Here is an 18594-nt window from a genome sequence, read left to right on the forward strand (position 1 = left end):
GCTTTTTTTTACGGGGAAGAAGTGATGCTCACTTCGGACGAGAAAGGACCGGGCGCGAACCGGTGCCGGGTTCTCCGATGCCGGATTACCAGTAAGAAATGCCGGATAAACGATAAACGCCTGTTAATGACCATCATTTTATATAACATTCAAGATTCACCCCATGAGATAACGCCATAGTCACTGAAAAATGAGAAATTGACATGATGAGAAAATGAGAAAAAAATGTCCTTCCAATCATTTAATCTACGCAGAGCCTGCATTTGAGGCCGAGAATCCATCCAGTGACATGTTTACGGCTCCGGCTTGGACGAGCTGTGGCAAATAAATTGGTTAGTTGAGGGTTTTATCTTTAGCCATTCAGAGCGCGAACAAGAAATACATACCGCACGGCGCAAATCATCAATGAGGTCATCCACATCTTCAATTCCAATACACAGTCGGATCAGGTCCTCTGGGAAATCGCGCTCCGCTCGCGTTTTCGCGTCAATGCTAGCATGGCTCATCCGGCAAGGCATACTAATCAATGAGTTGACACAGCCAAAGCTAACACTGATAGCGAAGATCTTCGCGCTTTCCACAATGCGTTCACTGATATTTACATCACCTGTCTCGAAGGAGAGCACGGCGCCCGCACCGCGCGCCATCGAGTTGTGGAGCTCGTACTGAGGGTGCGAGCGCAGACCGGGGTATCGCACCTTGAATCCATGAGACTCGAGGAACTCTGCGATCCGCTGGGCATTGCTTTGCTGCTGGTCCATGCGGACCTTCAGGGTCTTGACACCTCGCATCAAGAGCCAGGAGTCGAAGGGTGAAAGACCACATCCAGATGTGTTGATGGGGAAGTACAGGCGCTCACCGAGGGTCAGATCGTTGCAGGCAATGACACCAGCCATCAAATCGTGGTGACCAGATAGGTACTTTGTGCCACTCTCGTAGACGACGTCGGCGCCTAGCTCAAGAGGGTTAAGCAGTAATGGGGACATCATGGTGTTGTCTACAACAACCAGACAGCTAGGGTTAGCCTCGTGGGCGGCGGCAGCAATTTTGCCGATGTCGACGATCTTGATGAGGGGGTTGGTGGGGGTCTCGAGGAGGACCATGGCGGTCTTCTTGCTGAGGATTTCCACCACCTTCTCTGGCCGTGTAGTATCGACGTGGTGCACGATGATGCCGCCGTTTGTTGAGAGAAACTTCAACAGGCGGTGTGAGCCACCGTATAAATCGTCACCGGTGACGACTTCGTCGCCGGGTCGCAGGAGGCGGGTGATCACGTCCAGGGCTGCCATGCCAGAAGACACAACGAGAGCCCGCTGGGCAGACATGATTTTGGCGAGGTGTCGTTCAAGGTGGGTGCGAGTTGGGTTACCGGAGCGAGTGTAGTCATACTCTCCACCACCAGCGCCGGATGTTTGCTTGAAGGTAGCACTCTAAGATAAAAAAGGGCAATTAGTAAATCCAAAGCTTCTAAACTGACATTGAATGTATATTTTAGTAGAATGCACATACCTGGTAAATTGGCACACTGCTAGCATTGTATTGATCACTGCCCTCGGTGTAGACTAGCTCAGTGGCCATGTTATACCGACGACCTGCGTGCGGGCTGGACGGAGCTGGGGACGGAGGAAGGTCATTGCCCTGAAGGTCAACCGAGGGGAATGGCTTCTTCGAGGAGCTCGATTCCCCCGAATTGTTGTTTGGTGCACCGGATCCTGAAGCCGACATCGCTTTTGCGGCAGGGCGGGGCAGCGAGATAGAGTGGGTGAGTAATTGGAGGGGTAGAAGGTGAAAGATGGGATCGATTGAGGTTTCCCAGCTGATTTTCAGAAATTTCCAAACAAACAAGAAGGTATCACGAGTATGCACAGGGAGAAATAGATGATAGAAATAGAAAAATGTCGATTGCTCATTCAATTTCCCCCGGACAACTCATTGCAAGGCGCGATGACTCCGCTCTCGGAGCATTCTAATTGGTCCGTGTGAGAGAATGGCGATTCCGTCATCGACTAAGCCCAAATAGGTTAAACCGTCCAGGGTTTGCACTCGGCAGTCGAAGACATTTTGTATACCGTTGTTATGCTGTTATGCTGTTTGAATTCTGTACATATCTCTTGAATTTGAATACAAGTTTTTTCATAGAGCAATAGGAAAGCATAGATATTCTCTTCCTGGAACATCTTCAATCATCCGTGGCTCCGAAACAACCACTCCAGGAAAACGCCCAAGAAATCCCACCAAATCCCACACATTCCATTTTAAATAGCCGGTAGGGTAGACTAGCAGAAACAATAGCAAACAGAAAAAAGAACCAATATACACCACATTGTGGATTACATTAAAATAAGAAATGGAGCATATGAGCATGTAACTGACCAAGCCAGGAACAGGCTTATGCTGCCAAATCGCCGAAACCACCATTGATACCAAAGAATTGAAACCTGGAGTAAAAATGTTAGTTTTATGGTGAAAGGAAGAATATAAGGGGAGGACGAAAGCATACCAGTCTTCTACATTCAATGTCGTGGGTGCAGTTGGTCCACTGCGGGAGCTGTTGCTCCAGGTGTCGTCCTGGCTACCAGCGTCCAGCGCCGGTCCATTCATAGTCGCATCCATGCCCGGCATCGGCCATGTCTGACCTTCCATACCGAACATCTGTTGTTGACCAGGCTGCATTCCCATGGCACCAGGAACCCCCGGCATCATCTGTGGACTGCCTTGTGACATGGACATACTGCGTCCTGGGACAGCTGGTTGCTGCGGGTTGCCCATCATGGGCCGCTGGCCCATGTTTTGCGAGGGAATACCGTTAGGAACTTGCAGTTGGGGATCCATAGTGGCTGGAGGCGGAGAGGTCAATTCGGGGAAAATGCCAGTACCATCGGGGAAAAGTTGATCGGGCTGGAAGTTCTCCCAAAGAGATGGAGAAAGATTTGGCGAGTTACGAGTAACAAGGAAGAAGTCAGGTGGAGTGGCAGGGAGAGAGAATTGAGCGTTGAAGGGTGTGGTCGGTCGAGTATTGCTTCGAGAATTTCCGGTTCCAGTGATAGGATCCGCGGGGCCACGGTGCGCGTTAGGCGATGTATGACCAAGCGGTGGCTGATTCAATTCTCGAGAGGGTGTTACAGCGGGAGTCTGAGGGCGTGAGCGTTCGTATGAGACAGGGGGAGTAGGTCCACCGTTAGGCAAGCCTAGATCCATATCATCAAACTTTCGTTTGGGAGGCTCCGGCCGTTTCGTATTTGCAGCCGTGTTCGGATTGTCATGTGGGGGCCGCCGTTGATGCCTCCTACCCGCGGCCTTCTGAAGTCGCTCCTCGAGGATTTTGTTGCCGAGAATAGACTCGAATAGCGTGTTCACCATCTTCGCTACCAACCACACCTTAGAGACACTCTTCAATGCACTCATGCAAACGTTGATCCGTTCCTGACAGGTTGCCACAATTGAGGGGACGGATGAACGCATTTGGTATACGTGCATAATCAGGGCTGAGAACAAACTGTAGACACTGTAGATATGTGAAGTTAGTATCAGATCGAAGGTATAATTGAATGGTAAACATACAGGAACGCTGGCGTATAACGAAGCTCTCCATGGTTATGCAGGTTTTCGATGATAGAAGTCATCATTCCTGCAGCCTGGAATGCAATTGTACGCGATGGGTATGCCATTTCTTCCACTCTGTAGCTATTAGGCGCAGAGGAAGCTGGAGGCATATGGGCTCTATGTAAAAGACACAACGTCGTGCTTTATAGGGGTCAGTCATCATCCAAAGGGGAGGGTTAATCTGAGGATCGCTTACTAGTAATTCGAATGAAGGAGGGCCGCCCAGAAATGATGGTTGGATCGTTGCCAGCAAACCTCCTTAGGGCAATTTTGCAACCAATCGGCCAGCGCCATGTCGGAGTGGGTAAGATCCATCGCGTTCATGCGCCGTGACTTGGATGCAACGGAGTATTGCTGGGAAAGTACCAGACCCATAATCTCACACAGCTTGACGTATTGCAGGAAAAACTGTACATGCACTGGCTCTGGTGGATACTCGGCTACAACATCGAGTTCATCTTCAATGAAGTCGTCCTCAGTTACCATCTCGACATCGGAATCATCTGTGTTAATCCCGATAGGTCGTCCCATAGCAACAGCGACTGATCGATCACGAGTGAACAGCGTCCACCAAATCCTCTTCCAAAGTCTTTTATCAGGCTTGCTGAGTTGCGAAGTTTCCACGCTGCGATGCATTCCCGAGCCTTGGGCCACAACAATGGCGACCCGAGTCCAGTAGAACACGTTCTTCGTCACATCTAAAGTCTGTTAGCATATATTCGAAAATGATAGGATGAAAAGAAGGTTCCATCAATATAAATCTTACCTTCAGGTCCTTCCCAATACCATCCCAGTAGTACCAAAGCCTGAACGATGGTCACGCGGTCATCCTCATAATTGGCATCGTACAAAGCCTTAGCACGCTTATAGAAAGTCATTGCAGCCGGAGTTGTTGAGCCGTTTGCATCCATCAGTTGAGGATTTGTGCAGACCCTTGACCCTGCCAACAGGATAGCCTGCAGCAAAAGTAGCGAAGGCGGATTTTTGGGATCACGATAATGACGCATGAAACGGCTCTTGTTGATAATCGGGACGACCGGCGCCACCCATTTGAAATACGCCTCAACCAACTCATCACATAGTGGCTTCGGAGGCAGCAAGAACGCTCCACGTTGATGTAGTATTTCAATCTCCAAGTTATCCAGGTCCGTCAACCGAGCGCGCGATCCTCTGATATTCGGTGGGAGTGGGTAATGCACAACGTCTGTGGTTCCGTGACGATCTTGAACAAGTAATGATAGGTTCGAGGATTCTCCAAGATAAGCGACGCGACCGGCTTCCTTGATAGGCGCCCGTGCAAACTTGGGCTTCATGAACTGGGCATATGCGTTATCAGTCGAAGCCTGCTGGGCTGCCTCCGCTTGGGAAAAGGCGGTCATGGGCATTCCGTCCGAAGCCATCTTGTTCTTGCGGTATCCGAATGCATCATCTTTCTGGTCTGAATCGGGAGATGGTTCTCGCTGGTCATCTTGTCCATTGTCGCCTGAATCCTCATTGCTGGAGGGCTGGAAATGAGCGACCGCTGCGTCGACTAGCGAGGAGGCGGTTCGAGGTGGGCTGTCGTAGCGGGTGTCGTCTTTAGATTTGGAGGTCTTTTTTCGTTTTGGTGTTGGAATCTTGCATTCAATTGAGAAGGCGACACAGTTGGTGCAAGGGACTCCTAGGCTTGCGGCATCGCAACGAACCTGGTTGAAGGGAATGAAGGTTAACGCGGGGAAATCCTGCGACCGGGGAAGAATTGGTGATGCGGGCGAAAATATTCAAAATATCAAAAAATGAATATTTATTCCAAGGCAGATTGAACTTACTTTGCGAGCATGGCATGTCTAATTGCATCAACAATGTCATGGTTAGTTATGGTTGTTCAATGTTCCATTTGGGGGGGAGGGGCCTATATCATCTCCAGATGCAGTTGCGATAAGGAGGGGACCGAGGCACACAACAGCCTCGGCTCTCCTCAGCAATCGCGTCGCAGCGAACGAAAAACCGAATTAAAACGTACCTCGCACGCGCGTGATGCACGTTGTCTATAGATTAGATAAAACAAATCAGCAATCTAAACTTCTTCACTTTTTTCCTTCTTTCAAGTTGTTTTCCATCTTGCGCATGGTGAATCTGAGGGGAAGTTGGCAAAAAACCCTGTTGGAGACCACAAGACCACTCTCATTCCATCCATCCTTTATTTCCTCGCGACTTGTAAAACCCCGCGATAACCACGCAATCTCCCTTTGAATCCACCATGCACAAGAAGATCGAAGAACTTGACGGGTTCAGTATCCAGAGCTGGATGCTCACCTTCTAAAACTGAGCGGTTGACCACCGGGGCCATTGGGCACTGTAATGCCGGAGGTTCCTGTTGAGCCTGTAGCGCTTGGGGCAGGGCTGCCTGGGTTGCCGGGTCCGGACTGGGATTCGATAATAGTGCTCATTATCGCGAATTCTCCATGCGGAGAAGGGGTTTCTGGGTGCACACAGGAGGAAAGGGGAGGAGGTCGTAGAGGAAGGGAGGTTGTAAATCCCAAGGGTCAACAGCGAATTCTAGGCGATATAGGCATGGGGAAACCGGAAAGGGGAGGAACATAAGAAGATGAGTGGCAATAAAGGGAAAGTTGGTCTGAGGTCACTTTGTGTGGGGGACTGGGACCATGCAAATCAGCTTCACCCTGACTGGTTACTTACTACTTGACTTGCTCCATTTCTTCATGTACAAACGGTGCTTGGTATATTATAAAATTCTTATTGTTCTTATTGTTCTCTTCTACTGGATCTCTTCTATACATATCTTGCCAACTAGACACACATGTTCAATATTACTGTATACTGCCAGTGTCAACCAACGAACCCGTTCATACCAGGTCCCCATCAATATCCCACTAACAGAAACCTAATACTATATTAAAAAGCCAAAGATGAGCCTGGTTCACTAGCGAGACCCATCTCCAAAAAATGCGCCATCTAGAAACCAGACGACAAAAAAACCGTCGCTCCAAACTCAAACTATAAGCCTAACCTTTGTCCCTCAATTGCCCGTCCCAAGGACACATCCCTACACCCTCCCATGAAATAAGTAATCTACTGTAATTCCGGGGAGCGTTAGACCCGGGCGCACACACACCGGGAATCCGACCCGCTCGGGAGACTTCAAATTGAGGGGATCGACGGAGAGGAAAAAGGGAGAAAGAAGGAAAGGGGAGAGGGGAGAGGGGCAACCCAAGATACTGGGATAATTAGAAACGCCGAAGAGGATCCGATATGAAAATCAGTGATCACACTGGTTCTACTAGAACAAGGAATAGAGCAGAATCGGTAAGACATCCCATGGATGAGGACGAGGTACGCTAGGCCGAGATACCCTATTTAGAGCATTAAGCTCCACTTACTGCTGGTGCCGTGGAAATAGGTGGAAATACACATTGGAAGTACCCACTGAGCCTCGTGTGGAGAGTGGCACCGATGGTTTGTCTAGGGTTGTATGGCTTCGGAGTTACAGGGTACATTGTTCTAGGTTCTCGACACTGGAAATACCCCGTGTTCTATACGATAATTGAGGATCCTTCTACCCCAGGTGTCGGTTCATCTCAAGACGTGGCGTGATCATGGTCATGGCAGCCGACCCCGGAATTAAAAGCTCGACTCAGAAGTGATCTGAGCACATCCTACCGTTCTCCCCGGTAGTTTTGGGCTTGGGGTTGGTGCATGACTCTTACCGCCACGCGGGAAGACGCGGATGGGATAGCATAGATAGAAGTATAGGCTGTATTGTACGTACGTAGGTGGAACATAAAGAGATCTGAACGAAAACGCCCTATGGATCCTCGGGGATTTGGTATCCAAGATCGGCATACAGGTCATTGAGGCGTCCACGGGTACTGTCTGGAATGTAGGCGGAGATATGCGGTGTCACGACGCTGGTAGGTCCTAGTACCCTCGTACATATAGATCAGCAGCTTATGCAGATGAAGATAGCGGCCTACTATGTACCGGAATACCACTCACTGCTTGGCCTCGTGCGCTTGTCTCATTATGTTTACCTGCATGGAACTAATTTACACCACTAAGAACACACCACTGAGAACCTTGGAGGATTATTTCAGTTCTGCCCGCTTGACCGTTATATTATAAATAAAAATAGGTATATCTAAGCATATGATTACCATTCTATGTACTTTGTCTCCCGCGAGAAGCCGACCCACAACTGTCTTTGGGTTTCACCCTCATTGCGGGGATCAATCAATCTATTGGAAATCCCAGAAAACCCCGGGGCTCATGATGACAATTGCGGGGATCTAATCCGCCGCCACGAGTTCCTTCACGAAAAAGAATGAAGTCAAAAGACTCCCAGCTTAACGGTGTGTTACTACCGCATCTGTCCTGTGCGCAGCCACGGGCTTGTGATGCCTCGGCAACTCGCAAATGGGGTAAGCTTGGACCAATCATAGTGGAGTACCTGCAGGTGGGTTTAATTTGAGGCTGTGGTCTATACATTAAAGGACTGACACGCGGATCCTGACTGCCAGGCACCGCTCATTTTGTCCGTTTTTTTGTCCGTTTTTTTGCTTTTATCTGGGGCCTGATGTTTCTTAGTATGGTGGTCCGTTCGCTGGCTAGATCGATCGTCGTCGTTGGTGCCCTGGATGTGTGCCTAGATTATCCACTTAAGCCTATTTGGGAGTGATGTGTTGAAGGGGATCCACGTCGGGGCGATGTAGTTTCCGATGCGATTGATTGTGTACTGTGTAGTATGTAGGGGGTAATCAAGTCAGGTCTCTTTGCGTTATTTTGCTGACGTGTTTCGTTCCCTGACGACAAGAAAATTGGTACATATGGCTTGAGGTGTGACTGATATCACATTGAAACATTTAATGTAATATAGAGGGGCTGTTTTCAAATTGATCTTGTCATTCCATGTTTATATTAACAAGTTGGTCTCATAAAAAGGAGACCGAGAGGTAAAATACATAAGTTTTAGGTCAGTATCACATATTACTGACCCTTACGGGCCTTTTTACCCTTGCCCTTAGGCTTGGGGTTGGGATTAGGGGGCCGCGCTTTGGGTTCATGCCCACATTCAGCAGATTTGCTGACAGCCTCCGCCACTGCAACCAGGGGCGTGGCAATGGGACCAATGGGACCAAAGTCCACACCGCTGACAAACTGCTCGCTGACGAACTCGAGGCCTGCAACGAAGATGCAAAGAACGCTGCCGATACAGTAATGGGTGATTGTCATGCCGATATCTAACCAGGAGCCCTCGTCACGGACCTGGTAGAAGAAGTTCAGGGTCATCACGTCTGAAATAGACATGACAACCATGAACAGGGCGCTGGGTCCAACCTGCAATCGGCGGTTGAGAATACCCAGGTTCGCACTGATGATGGCGAAGGGGACAAGAATTTGGAAGATGAGGAGAGCCGCTTGACTGAAGGGTGCGAACACAGGAATAAGACGGCGAACGCTGTTCAAAGAGAACGTAGAGATGGAAGCTACATTTCCTGTGCTGAAGAACGCTGACTGTAGCAGGAAGAGGAAAAACAGTGCCACACGGGCATCGGAGACGGTGAGCGCACGATACTGGTATGTCTGACCATCAACAGTCGCGGATCCAGTTGGCGCAGAATCGGATGTGGCCACCAATCCGTTGCTTGGCCCGGTCGATTTGACCTCCTTGGATCCCGAATGGACGTAAATGGCGTGCTCAAGGCGAACCCATGTAAGCAGGGTTAAGCAGAACACAAAGTAAAACAAGCCTTCCCACGAAATAGTGAGGATGATGAATGTGGGGGAGAATGTCAAGAAGATAACCATGAGACGGTGCAGATAGTGGCTGTTAGGATACAGCCGATGGAAGAAAGGTAAGATTACCGACAATACTATATTGCAATTAGTACTGCCTAGAACAACAAGCGTCTATAATAAAAGAGAGAGCAAGGGATCCAGCTTACCAAGTACACCCCAACCGACGACTTGGTTGCCAAGAGGCAGGCCCTGGCGAGCGTGAAGGAAGGAAATGCTAGATCTGGTAACAATCAGGGCAAGAAGAACCAAGCCAACTTGGACGCCCATAATGATACGTGATCCAAGGGTACTGACTGCCCCTGCGGTCTTAGGCGCAGAGCTGCTTTTGCCAAGGATGGAATCCTCGAACATCAAGTAAAGAAGGCCAGTGAAAAACATCAGAAGACCTCCATAGGTACTAGAGAAAAAGTATTAGCCACGGAAAGAACCCTCAAAATGCAAGGGATGCAAAGAATACTCACATAGTATCAACGTCCTCGATTTTGATGACAGAGAGAAGAGTAAAAAGACCCATGAGAGCGCAGCCAAGTGCCCATGTTGCGACCAAGAACACATGGGAGCGGATAAACCCAAAGCCATAGACAACGGGCCACAGAGCACCCAATCCAAAGCAGATGGTCAAAATCTCTCGGCGGTAATAAGCTTGAACCTGTTCTTAGGTTAGAGATCTTGTTTTCTAGATACATTTTCTCCCAGGGGGGAATACATACGAGTGCTTCTAGAACACCAACAAAGGCTACCAGCTGCAGTCCAAAACTCAAATACCCTTTGAAAGAGCGGACGTGTCCTAGAACAATCTGGCGGCCAGCGATGAGAGCCTTTCTGCGAGCGAAGACCTCTTCCCAGAAATAAACAGGGAAAAATCCATAGAAGTAGTAGCGCCATGAAGAGCTCTGATAAAGGAACACAGAAAACAGAGCCACCAAGACAGACGAAAAGAATGAGATACTGGCTGTTGTGCGATGAGAGTCAGACGTTCCATGCAAGACATGCAAGTCAATCACAGTGGTCAAGGAGTAGGCGATCCAACCAAGATACCCTAGAGTAACAATGGTTCTTAGGAACAACCAATCGTAGGTCTGCAAATAACGCAGGCCCTCGAGACCAGCAAGTAGCAATTCGGAAGAGAGACGAATTGATTCCTCATATTCCCCATTGGAAATCAGAGCTTCCAAGTTCGCAAAGCGACCTTCAATTGAAGTCTCACCATCACCGGACAGAGGTTCAAAGGGAACATAGCGGATCATGGCTGCTCTCTTCTGCTCTTCCTTAACGTGGTACATCTCAAGCACGCCCCGTGTGTTGGCAAGAGCGGCCAGCGCCTTCTCCTTAGGACTGCCATCAAGATAATTCAATGGCAATTGACCAACAGAATTGACAGGATAATCCAACCCGACGAGGTAGGCCATGAGAGCGGCCACATCGGCCTGTTCTACATCGTGTCGTCGGACCTTGTCGAATCCCCAATCCGACGAAAATCCATCCTCGTGGCCGGTGGGAGCACCAGGAGTATTGGGTAGTGGCTTTGCAACACCAGAGCCCCATGCAACAAGAGGCGTCCGTGTGTTATCGGGGTGTCCGTCGCCGTGGCTTCCCAAGTCGTTCATTCCATGGTCGGCCGTGAAGACGAAAGCAGTCTTGTCGTCTGCATAAAAATCCTCTACCAGCTTTGTAACCGCCTGGACACCACGATCGACAACCTTGATGTTGTTCAAGTATTCTTTAGAGTAAGGTCTGTGCGCATGTCCAGTGGTATCCAGTCCAAGCAGATGAAGGAAGAAAACCAACTTGTCCTCGCGCAATTTCCGATCTAGCTCCGGATCACTCTTGGCAGACTCAAAAAGCTCATGCACTTTGTCAAAGACCCATGTATCCAAGTGTGGGGCATCTTTACTGAAATCCTCCATCTCTTCCCCGTATGTATCCGCATCAACTCGGCCAGGATCCGCACCGTCCCTAAACATTAACAAGATATCGGGACTACCCCAACTCCATGTGTGTCGACTCTGATTGAACACGCTATCGAAATTGACCGGATTCAGCTTCCATCCCGTCGTAACTGCTGAAACATCCTCGTATAGGCCTGCAATTAGGGCAACATGGCCCGGTCGAGACTCGGTGGGAACACGTGTATGGGAGACACCGAAGGTCCCTTCGGAGAGGACCTTGGAGCGGATGAACGGAGCCAACCGGATCAACTCGTCGCTTTGTTCTGCTGGGTTCTCGGGGGAGGGATCCGGGAAAGCCTGGAAGGCCTTGTCGGCGCGAAGGCCATCGGCAACGAAGAGGAACAAACGTTGGGCTGGAGCAGTGGTACCGGGTGCTCGATCGACACCATATGATCGCATACCACTCACGATCGGACTGACGAAGTAAATATCAAAAATTGAGTATGTATAAATGAGGTGAAATACCACCGCCAGGGCGAGGAAGCCCACGCGGCCTAGACGCGCCATGATCTATCCACTTATCTCACAGGAGAGCGGACACCAGGCTTAGAAGACGAAAGAGTGTAATTGTGGCCCCTGAGAAGAAAAGAAGGAGAAGGGTATCAAAAGGGAGAAGGGCAAAAACAAAAGGTGAATTACAAAAAGGAGGTCATATCGGACATGGACAGCAACTGAACAGCGAACTTCTTTGGATGAACAACCTTGGAGGACGGGCGGTGAAGCACCAATCACAGAGCGGCAATTGTACACGGCGGATTGTATATACTTGCTCCTTACAGTGTAGGATCTACCGGCTCACAACAATGATCTACAGGAGTATAGAACCTTGATGAAATAAATAGACGAATCATAGACTTATTACACTGGTATTTAGAAATACATATGTACACATGTCTCATATTTGAAGAATCTCTCTTTGAGATCAATTTCATCAATGATTAATCGCTCAAGAACTCCACACTGCAACCCAATGCTTATATAACTGTAAAATGGACTATGATCGATGAGCTGTACTGTTGCGGCGTTTCATCAGGGCATCAATCACCCGGGTATAAAATTTTGGCGCCTGGTCACGCTCGAAAGTAATGTGGTCGATCAAGAAGTCTGGTAGAATGTCCACCAGCTCGCGGTCGCGATTGGCATCCAACAGGGGTAAGTACTCAAAGACCGCCTTCTCATACTCCGCACTAGAGACTTTAGGGATAGCCAACTTGAAATGTAATGCTTGGAGCATAATTAGCTTAAAACAAATTTGTAATGGTCCGGTTACAAGCGACTTACTTCCGTTGACTCCCGTCTGAATACAATCGTATAGATGATCCGCCTCTCGAGCTTTAACATCTCGGATGATCAAGCCGGTCAAGTCGCTATAAAGATCCTCCTTTAGCTGGGCCATCTGTGCTGCTTGCGCAGCTTCGGCTGCTACAGCGCGATTCGCAGGACCTCCCTTCATAGCACTACCGGGGACCTTAACAGTGTTCTCTAGACTTGCGGCAGTATTGCGTGCAGCAGCAAGCTTAGTTTGTAAAGCCTTCACCTCAGTTTGAGTGGCGGCCATTTGAGAACGTGCCTCATCTGCCTCTGTCCGAAGACGAGCTATCTCAGCATCCTTGTCCTTCAATTGCTTTTGAAGACCACGACTCTGCTGGCCGAGAGTTTTCTGGGCTTCTAGCTCAGATCTGAGAGCAACGACCAGGTCGTTTGAAGCTATATCGACATTAGACCAAAAACACAAAAAGTACGAGAACATACCATTGGAACACATACCAGTAGAGACAGTTTCACATTGCTTGCGTAATTTATCCATATTTGAGTTGGCCTCTACAATTCCGATTTCGCGGAGATTGCGATACTTGGATTCCAGGGCATCGTGCTTTTTGGTGATATCACCAATTCTACGCCTCAACTCCGGATCAGCACTTTGCTCACCATCATTCGACTTGCGTTTACGAGAGAGATCCTGTGTATTCCGCATTGAGGATAGGCGGGCCCGCGCATTCTTCACTGCAGAAGAAGGCACGTAGTGGGTACTGGAGGCTTCTTCAGCAAGTATAGACTCGTCTACAACATCTGCTGTGGGCTCATCGTTCGCCGAATCACCCGTTTGAGCAGCGTTCCGCCGTTGGGCTGCGCGTGGGCGCGGGCTAGCTTCCGGCTCTGCCAATGATTGTTTCTGGGCATGATCTTGCCTAGAGCCTTTAGGTGTATATTCAAACTCGCCATCTGTTACTACTTGCTTTGCGACGCTGGGCGCACGGCCTCTGCGACGAACCGGTGCAGGCTTGGCGGCTTTGGTAGCACTAGTGGTTTTGGATTCGGTATGTGCCAGCGGATCTTCATTTTCTTGGTTGTAGGCTTCCTCATCCTGTTGCTCTTGAGTTGTTGTTCCTGCCCGAGCTTTTGTTTCCCCGGATTCAGAGGTGCGGCTGTCGCCCCGAGGTCGTCCACGCCGAGTACCCCTTTGAGTGGCTGTAGGAGCAGGCTGAGCTGCGGTAGATGACTCCCTTTTCTTGTCTTGGGCTGTTGGTTTAGACTCGGGCGCGTCATCATTCGAGGTACGCGGTCGGCCTCGTCGTTTCTTGGCGGCAGGTTCGTCGCGCGGTTCTTGAGGGGGAGCGCTGTCATTTCCGGCCAACTGCATAATGTCTTCATCATCTGAGCCTGTAAGACCAGATATTCTGGTGGGAGCTTTTCGTTTGGGCATCGCGGTGCAATTGGAGGGGCTTTTTGGTTGTGGTATATAAATAAATTGCTGTCGACAAGATAAAGTGGTACGCGCCCGCGACGGCCAACAACAACTCCGCCTATGAGCATGTGACATTCCGAGCCACAGATCGCCCGCGCCACAGCCCGATTCATCTCGGGCATCTCGGGGAACTTGTTTCCTCTCCGTACTCGGTGACGGGTGGCCTCTACTCGTTTTTCTTCTTCTAATCATACATCTCACTTCAGATACCTGCGTATCTAAAACTGTCCCATGATGGCCCCGCAAGGCGATCGAGGCGGTCTCCCCTGGGTGCGTTTCGTCCAGGAAATCGGAATGATGATAGTTACGGTGAGTGCCCGATTATCAGCTCCATGGCCTTCTCAGGCTATCACGACATTTTTGAGACATCAAAAAGAGAATCGGAATCTAATAGTTTCAGAGTATGGTTGCATACGGTGGCGTCAAATTAGTCCTGAACCACCTTACACCGCCGGACCCAGAGAACCAAAAACAAGAGGAGCAACGACAGAAGTCAGCTGCAGTTTTGCGCAAAATATATGGCTCGAAGGCATCAAAGGATGGCTCACCCCGACCCGAACTTGTACTCAACCAATATGAACAAGCGATTGCGACAGAGCTCGTCGATCCGAAGGATATTCCCGTTCGATGGGATGATATTGCGGGCCTGGACGATATTATCAAGGATCTCAAGCAATCAGTGATTTGGCCGTTGATGTATCCGAAATTGTTCGCCGCGAACCCCGATACTCTGCGAAGCGCACCATCTGGCGTCATTCTAGAAGGACCACCGGGTTGTGGAAAGACTATGATTGCTAAGGCACTGGCGGCCGAAAGCGGGGCTTCTTTTATCAACTTAAACATCTCTACTCTGACCGATAAGTGGTATGGTGAATCAAATAGGCTCGTCCGGGCAGTGTTCACTCTCGCGCGCAAGGTTCAGCCCTGCATTATTTTCATCGACGAAATCGACGCTCTTCTCGCCAAACGGTCAGAACGCGACCACGAAGCTAGTGGAATGGTGAAGGCAGAGTTCATGACACATTGGGATGGTCTCCAATCAGAAAGCTCAACGGAGGGACGCCAGCGTATTGTTGTTTTTGGTGCTACAAATCGTAGCGACGCTATTGATAAGGCCTTTATCCGACGACTTGGAGGCAAGCCTATTGAGGTGCGACCTCCAGATGCAAGAGGCCGTGCAATCCTTTTCAAGAAGCTCCTCAAGAACGACTATGTCGACTGGGTGGACCTAGATCTACAAGAGGAGAAGGAAGATTTGGTCAAGATGTCTATCTCAGAATTGATCCGGAAACCATTGATCTGGAGAACAGAAGGTTGGACCGGTAGCGATATCAAAGATGCATGTGTCAGAGCCGTCAACACCACGACGCCTTACGAGACTATTGAGGCAATGCTCTCTACGGGTAAAGATCTGAACCAGGTGGCTACCGAGGAGGTGTTGAATCCCGTCCGATTGAGCAACTTTTTCAAAGATGTTGAATTTCAACCAATTTCTCAACAGACTGTCATCGCATCCGTTGCCCAGGGAAAGATTGTCGAGGAGAAGGTGGACTGGTACACCGAATCTGAAACGACCTCGAGCGATGACCGCGCGATGAGAGCCGAATCTCCTGACCCATGATAGCAGGATTTAATATTCATTTAGATGGTCTAATTGACTGTGATTTCTTCTCTTGATATATCCGGAACGCAGTGCGAATGGCTTGGTGTTATCTATCGGGACATTTATGGGATTTTGTTTTATTGCTGGCCACTCCATCCTAGAGTGTCAGTTCTTGTCTGGCAGGGCCGGTTCGTGTATAGAATTCAACCGAGGATTTTTTTGTAGAATAATTGGATCATGATTTGAGCTACGACATAATACATATCTTGCTATTAATCGAATTAATCTAATCACACTGTAACACTGATTTGGGGGGGACTCATGCAATATCTTTATAGAAACGAAGGACTGCGGTGAGTCCCGGGTACCCGTCGGATGGTGGGATCAGACGGGCAACGTCATGTATCTCTGACCAGTGTGAGCGGCGAAATCACCCTGCCGATCAATTCAGCAGCCCCGAAAATCCACTCCTTCTTCTCCGGCATGTTTCTCGACCTTCTCCCTACCTAGCCATCCCCCACCTTCAAACCGGCTGTTGATACCTGGACTTTGGACTTTATTCTCTACAAAGTCGGGATTGTCCGCTGTGGGTCGTTATCGTCACAACGGCCACGCCTCCCTCTACCTACCTATCGTATCGCATCATTGAGCCACCACTCCCTCACTCCACACTCCCCACCTCCCTCACTTTTCTAGACCAGGCATCCTCTGTATAAAGATCCGATCCCTGCACGAAGTTTAACTTAATCTTCTTGTTCTACCTGGCCAATCCCCAGGGCTACGGATGCGACACGGCAGGCGGATGACGAATGGGTCTCTCCTAGGGGACTACTAATGGCAAGCAGTGCCTTGGCAACTCCAACACTTCCAAAGGGAGCTTTCAACTCGCATTTTTGGAGGCGGACCTCTTCGTGTCTTTCTGACAGGAATGAGTTCCCAAAATAGCCTTTCCAATGCTTCCATGGGCTCCAACACGTTCGGCGCAAGCTCGACCTCGACCTCCGCGGTCCGATCGCGCCCTCGCCGCCTGGTTTCCTTGATGGATAGCGAAGATGGCACGACCAGTACAAACAACCATTACACCTCCCAGGATTCCCAACTTTTCACCTCCGGTCTATCTACAACTCTTCTGTCGGATGGAACTGCTCGTTCTCGCGGCGTCACTCCCTCGCCGCTTTCATCCCGCGGACCATCGCCTCTACCCATGAGACATCCCTCCCGTGTCACCGAGTCCACACAACGGAGTCGCAACGACTCTTCACCCCTTGGTTGGAATGGATCGTTCAAGTCCGCACGAGGCACATCGGACTTCTTAGAATCCCCATGGTCGTCACTTCAGAATCTGGCGTCGTCTGTTCTTGGAAGTAATACAGGACGCGATGGCACGGACAATTCGACAAAGGCACACTCGCGAAGGAAACCGTCACGTTCGGATTTATATACACGGAGCATCCCTAGGTCAAATTTCTCGACGTGGGGTCCGTCGGCGCCCGCTTCCCCAGAAATTGGAAGTGGGACCCAGGAGGAGCGCCAGGCGCTAGTACAGGCGAAGAAACGGGAAGCGTTACTGCTGGCAGACTCGGATTTAATAGCTGGTCGCAATTTTCGTCACAAAAAGCGCGACTCGGGCGATTTCTCTGATCAAGTAATTGATCCAGACCATGATGAAGAGGCATTGGCATACATTCATCGCGTGCAAACGACAGATAGCATCACAGGAGTGACGATTAAATATGGCTGCCAGGCTGCCGTGTTCAAGAAGGCGAACGGCTTTTGGCCCAACGACAATATTCAAAGCCGAAATATAGTACTATTGCCAGTTGATGCATGCAGTGTGAAGGGGCGACCTGTTCGACAAGAGGATCGTCCAAAACAAGAAGATCTGCGAGCCCCGAGTTTTGAAGATGGGACTGGCAGCTGCATTGCTCCTAAGACCAATTCTACCGATGAATCATCAAAAGATCAACCGTCGACTACGCATGCTGAGCCAGATATCAGCAAGGTCTGGAAACATGAGTCCTGGGTTGAGATAGACGGGTTTCCAGCGGCCATCGAAATTGGACGTGTTCCACGAAGAGCTCTTGGATTTTTCCCACGAACGCGTCGGAAATCCGTTTCCTATACTGGTGCCGAGCCACTGTCTCTTTGCTCACCACAAGACCGAGCCCGATCTCCGGCCGATTCCCCACAACATGACTCGTCACAAAGTATACTTCCTCGCTCCCGACCGCGTGAAGGGGAGTCACTCAAACCGGGTGCTTCTCGCCCAACTCGTCCTCAACATCGTCGTCAGCGCAGCAGCATTCACCTTTCTGGAACCGGCGTAGGCACACTTGATCGCACCTCAGCTGCGCCCGGGCCTGCCTTAGATGGACTTAGCAAGTTCTTCTCTCAGCACATGCCTCAGCTAGCACCACCAGCACCGTCAGAAGATCTTCGCAGGCCTTCTTTCGGCTCCGAAACTACAGTTACATCGAACGCCTCAACAGGACTAGAAAACATCGGCGGGGCACTAGAAGGATGGATGCGCAAGGTAGCGACTCGTGCAAAAACTGGATTCAGCGACATGCAAGGCTCCCCCACACCACCAGCATCCGGCCGAGGCCGCAGTTCAGGCTTATGGGGCATGGGTGATCTAATTGAGTTAGATGATGCTTCTGAAGGTCGAAGATCTCCCAGCGTTCTTGGGACATCACGAAGACCAGACCCCGTCAAGTCCTCATCTTCCTCATCTTTTCGTCCCACGGCCTCTGCCTCCGCAACGAGCAGGTCTCGTGCAACTGTATCGGGCTCTGGTTCCGGTACATCTGGCGAGAGATTCAAGGACGATTAAGTCGCTTGAAGCTTCAGCAAGTACATAATAGAAATGTCTTTGTATGTGGGCTCTTTGGATGGTC

General features: G+C 49.9%; 6 protein-coding genes across 6 annotated transcripts; 2 read left to right on the top strand and 4 right to left on the bottom strand.

Annotated features, from left to right (window-relative positions):
* Positions 1-246: 246 nt before the first annotated feature.
* Positions 247-1725, bottom strand: N7478_008639 (cystathionine beta-lyase STR3; the record flags this gene model as incomplete). The annotated part of the gene is made up of 3 exons (XM_056924853.1): positions 247-315; positions 387-1430; positions 1510-1725. 3 exons carry the CDS (start codon positions 1723-1725, stop codon positions 247-249), a joined length of 1329 nt encoding a protein of 442 aa, XP_056777579.1.
* A 664-nt stretch (positions 1726-2389) lies between these two features.
* Positions 2390-6032, bottom strand: farA (CeGAL family transcription factor; the record flags this gene model as incomplete). The annotated part of the gene is made up of 8 exons (XM_056924854.1): positions 2390-2438; positions 2501-3505; positions 3562-3744; positions 3800-4301; positions 4370-5324; positions 5412-5429; positions 5606-5630; positions 5899-6032. The coding sequence occupies 8 exons, from the start codon at positions 6030-6032 to the stop codon at positions 2390-2392; spliced, it is 2871 nt and encodes a 956-aa protein (XP_056777580.1).
* Positions 6033-8586: 2554 nt separating this feature from the next.
* Positions 8587-11855, bottom strand: N7478_008641 (mannose-ethanolamine phosphotransferase MCD4; the record flags this gene model as incomplete). The annotated part of the gene is made up of 4 exons (XM_056924855.1): positions 8587-9473; positions 9546-9796; positions 9861-10048; positions 10110-11855. 4 exons carry the CDS (start codon positions 11853-11855, stop codon positions 8587-8589), a joined length of 3072 nt encoding a protein of 1023 aa, XP_056777581.1.
* A 487-nt stretch (positions 11856-12342) lies between these two features.
* On the bottom strand, positions 12343-14052 carry N7478_008642 (putative chromosome segregation protein (Pcs1); the record flags this gene model as incomplete). The annotated part of the gene is made up of 3 exons (XM_056924856.1): positions 12343-12572; positions 12630-13055; positions 13116-14052. 3 exons carry the CDS (start codon positions 14050-14052, stop codon positions 12343-12345), a joined length of 1593 nt encoding a protein of 530 aa, XP_056777582.1.
* Positions 14053-14328: 276 nt separating this feature from the next.
* On the top strand, positions 14329-15715 carry N7478_008643 (protein-degrading AAA family ATPase MSP1; the record flags this gene model as incomplete). The annotated part of the gene is made up of 2 exons (XM_056924857.1): positions 14329-14403; positions 14495-15715. The coding sequence occupies 2 exons, from the start codon at positions 14329-14331 to the stop codon at positions 15713-15715; spliced, it is 1296 nt and encodes a 431-aa protein (XP_056777583.1).
* Positions 15716-16625: 910 nt separating this feature from the next.
* Positions 16626-18530, top strand: N7478_008644 (putative LysM domain protein; the record flags this gene model as incomplete). The annotated part of the gene is made up of 1 exon (XM_056924858.1): positions 16626-18530. The coding sequence occupies one exon, from the start codon at positions 16626-16628 to the stop codon at positions 18528-18530; it is 1905 nt and encodes a 634-aa protein (XP_056777584.1).
* Positions 18531-18594: the final 64 nt, after the last annotated feature.

The sequence above is a fragment of the Penicillium angulare genome, assembly GCF_028827245.1.
Source record: "Penicillium angulare strain IBT 27051 chromosome Unknown utg000005l_segment0_segment0, whole genome shotgun sequence".
NCBI classification, from domain to species: Eukaryota; Fungi; Ascomycota; class Eurotiomycetes; order Eurotiales; family Aspergillaceae; genus Penicillium; species Penicillium angulare.